The 2,342-nt window shown below is 37.9% G+C and overlaps 1 protein-coding gene across 1 annotated transcript; it reads left to right on the top strand.

Annotated features, from left to right (window-relative positions):
* The first annotated feature begins 770 nt into the window (after positions 1-770).
* Positions 771-2,110, top strand: LOC107803004 (LOB domain-containing protein 37). Its single transcript, XM_016626602.2, has 2 exons — positions 771-1,120; positions 1,304-2,110. The coding sequence occupies exons 1-2, from the start codon at positions 937-939 to the stop codon at positions 1,789-1,791; spliced, it is 672 nt and encodes a 223-aa protein (XP_016482088.1). The 5' UTR covers positions 771-936; the 3' UTR covers positions 1,792-2,110.
* The last annotated feature ends 232 nt before the right edge of the window (positions 2,111-2,342 follow it).

The raw sequence follows: 2,342 nt of genomic DNA on the forward strand, positions 1-2,342 counted from the left end.
TTTCTTTGTCAGTCTTCAAAACTAACCTTTACTTGGGCCAACACTATGGTTTGTAATAATAATAATGAATGTTATTAATGAAAGAATTTTTGAGTATTTGTGATAGTTTTTAGAACTTGTGAGTATAAGTCATGTTTTATGTTTTTTCAATGAAAAAAATAAAATATGTTTTGAAAACTGATGTCCAAATATATTTTTATATTCAAATCAAACTTCACCAAAATTAAATTTTTCAAAATAAATTTAAAAATTTATAGTCAAAAGCTTGCTTAAAGTCGAGAAAAGATATAATTAGTGGAGAAGGAAATATGCGGCACTCGTAGACGTCGTTGGTAAGTGGAGCAAATTGAGGAGTACGCGCATCACGAAAGGGCAGAGTCTCCCATACAATGGGCGGAGAAAAGATTCTCAAGTGCCGCACTAGAATCCAATACTTCTCTTCTGCTTCTACTTATAGAAAAAGGTACCCCTTCTCTACCCATTCGCGGAGACACGGAGCCGCTATTACCCAACACTTTTGGAACCCCCACCCCAACTCCCCCAAATACTTTATTCTTTCCCCACCCCCTCTCCACGCTAAAGCAAACAACGTCATGTCCACTCATTTTGCTCAAAAGCCACTACCTTTTTAAACCTAACTATGGTTAGTTATGTAACCCATGGTTATTCTCCTCACTTTGTCCAATAATTCTCCACTTTTCTCCACACTCATACCCCTTAACCCCCACGTTCTTTCACCTCTATATATCTCTCTCCGTTTCCTTTTCTCCAAGACTCCCTTCCACTTTGAACTTTATTTCAGTTCCAAATCCTAAGCCATTACTCATTTCGTGTGTTCCAAGCAATTCAAGGACATCAAAGTTCTCTTTGTTCATTTAATTTGTCTTAAATATAGTGCTATTTGTGTAAGAGGAAATTTGGTTATACGTCTGCACCATGAGTTGCAACGGCTGTCGAATTCTCCGGAAAGGTTGCAACGAGAATTGCATACTGCGACAAAGTTTACAGAGCATTGAAAGCCCTCATGCTCAAGCTAATGCCACCGTCTTTGTCGCCAAATTCTTTGGCCGTGCTGGCCTCATGTCTTTCCTCTCCTCTGTTCCCGAATCTCAACGCCCAGGTACTTACTATTCATGTGGATTAAACCAATTTTTATTGTATGCAAATAAAGTTTAATATAAGTAACAGAGTAGCCTTACGATCCACTGAGGTTTAGATTTTTTTTTTTTTTGCTCTAATTAAAAACACACATAAACTTCCACGTTCATACATATTTATTTACTTTGTTTTTGTGTACCTGTAGCTTTATTCCAATCGCTGCTGTTCGAATCGTGTGGAAGGACGGTGAACCCGGTGCACGGAGCGGTCGGATTACTGTGGACGGGAAACTGGCACGTGTGCCAGTCTGCGGTAGAAACGGTGCTTAAAGGAGGCGTGTTACGGCCGTTGCCGGAGTTTTCAGGTGCAACAGCTTTACCGGAGTCCGATTCAGCATCCGAGGCGAACGATGTTGATCTCTTTAGATCGCAAAGCTTCAACTTCCGATCTAAGAGGAAAGTTATGGACGAGGTGGCGGAGGATCTAGATCTCGGATTATCGTCAGGATTCCCGGCGAAAATGACGGCCACCGGCAGTAGAATGAACCGGCGGACGGAGAAGAGACGAGAGGCTACGCCGTCGTTGAATTCAGATGAATCTGATACCACAACATTAGAAAGTGGTTTTATGTGCCATCAAAATCCACAACAAGGACAAGGAGATGATACTAAGCTTCTTAGATTGTTCTTTTGAAAGCTTGATTCAAGTAATCAAATTTTACTTACAAGTTACTACCAGTTATTAACTGAAGCTGGAACGAGTTTTACCTTTTTTGTTGTTAAAAGTGTTATCTCGAACTTATTAGTGGTAAGTTTTTGGTAACTTAAGGGGGTAAATTGAGATGGCTTCTATGGCACTGGATTTCTCGATAATGAAAGTTTTAAGGGAAAGACGAGAGTTGCTTCTTTTTACAGCTTGACCTCTCTTTTTTCTTCCTTTTTTTGGTTCTTTCTTTTTACAATTAGTCACTGATCATTGTGACTCATAATAAAAGACAATTTTTCACATTTCACCTTCTTTTCCCCCTTTATGATGGAATTTCTTGTTGACTAGATTTGTACTTCAAATGAAACTATACATGTTGACCAATAATAAAAGAAATAACCGAACATTTTAAGATATTGAGTACTCCATAATTTATGAACTTTGAGTAGTTTTTACTATTAAAAACTTATATTACTACTATATTAACTTAAGTTTAAGTTGAATTTCGATTAAAGTTAATTTATTTAAATTGCTTTAAC

The sequence above is a fragment of the Nicotiana tabacum genome, chromosome 7 (assembly GCF_000715075.1).
Source record: "Nicotiana tabacum cultivar K326 chromosome 7, ASM71507v2, whole genome shotgun sequence".
NCBI lineage: Eukaryota > Viridiplantae > Streptophyta > Magnoliopsida > Solanales > Solanaceae > Nicotiana > Nicotiana tabacum.

What these genes read in the sequence shown, in the direction of transcription:
- LOC107803004 (XM_016626602.2), top strand. Translation starts at nt 937, where the DNA reads ATGAGTTGCAACGGCTGTCGAATTCTCCGGAAAGGTTGCAACGAGAAT. An exon ending in TCCCGAATCTCAACGCCCAG is followed by an intron (nt 1,121 to 1,303) that starts GTACTTACTATT and finishes GTGTACCTGTAG; the next exon opens with CTTTATTCCAATCGCTGCTG.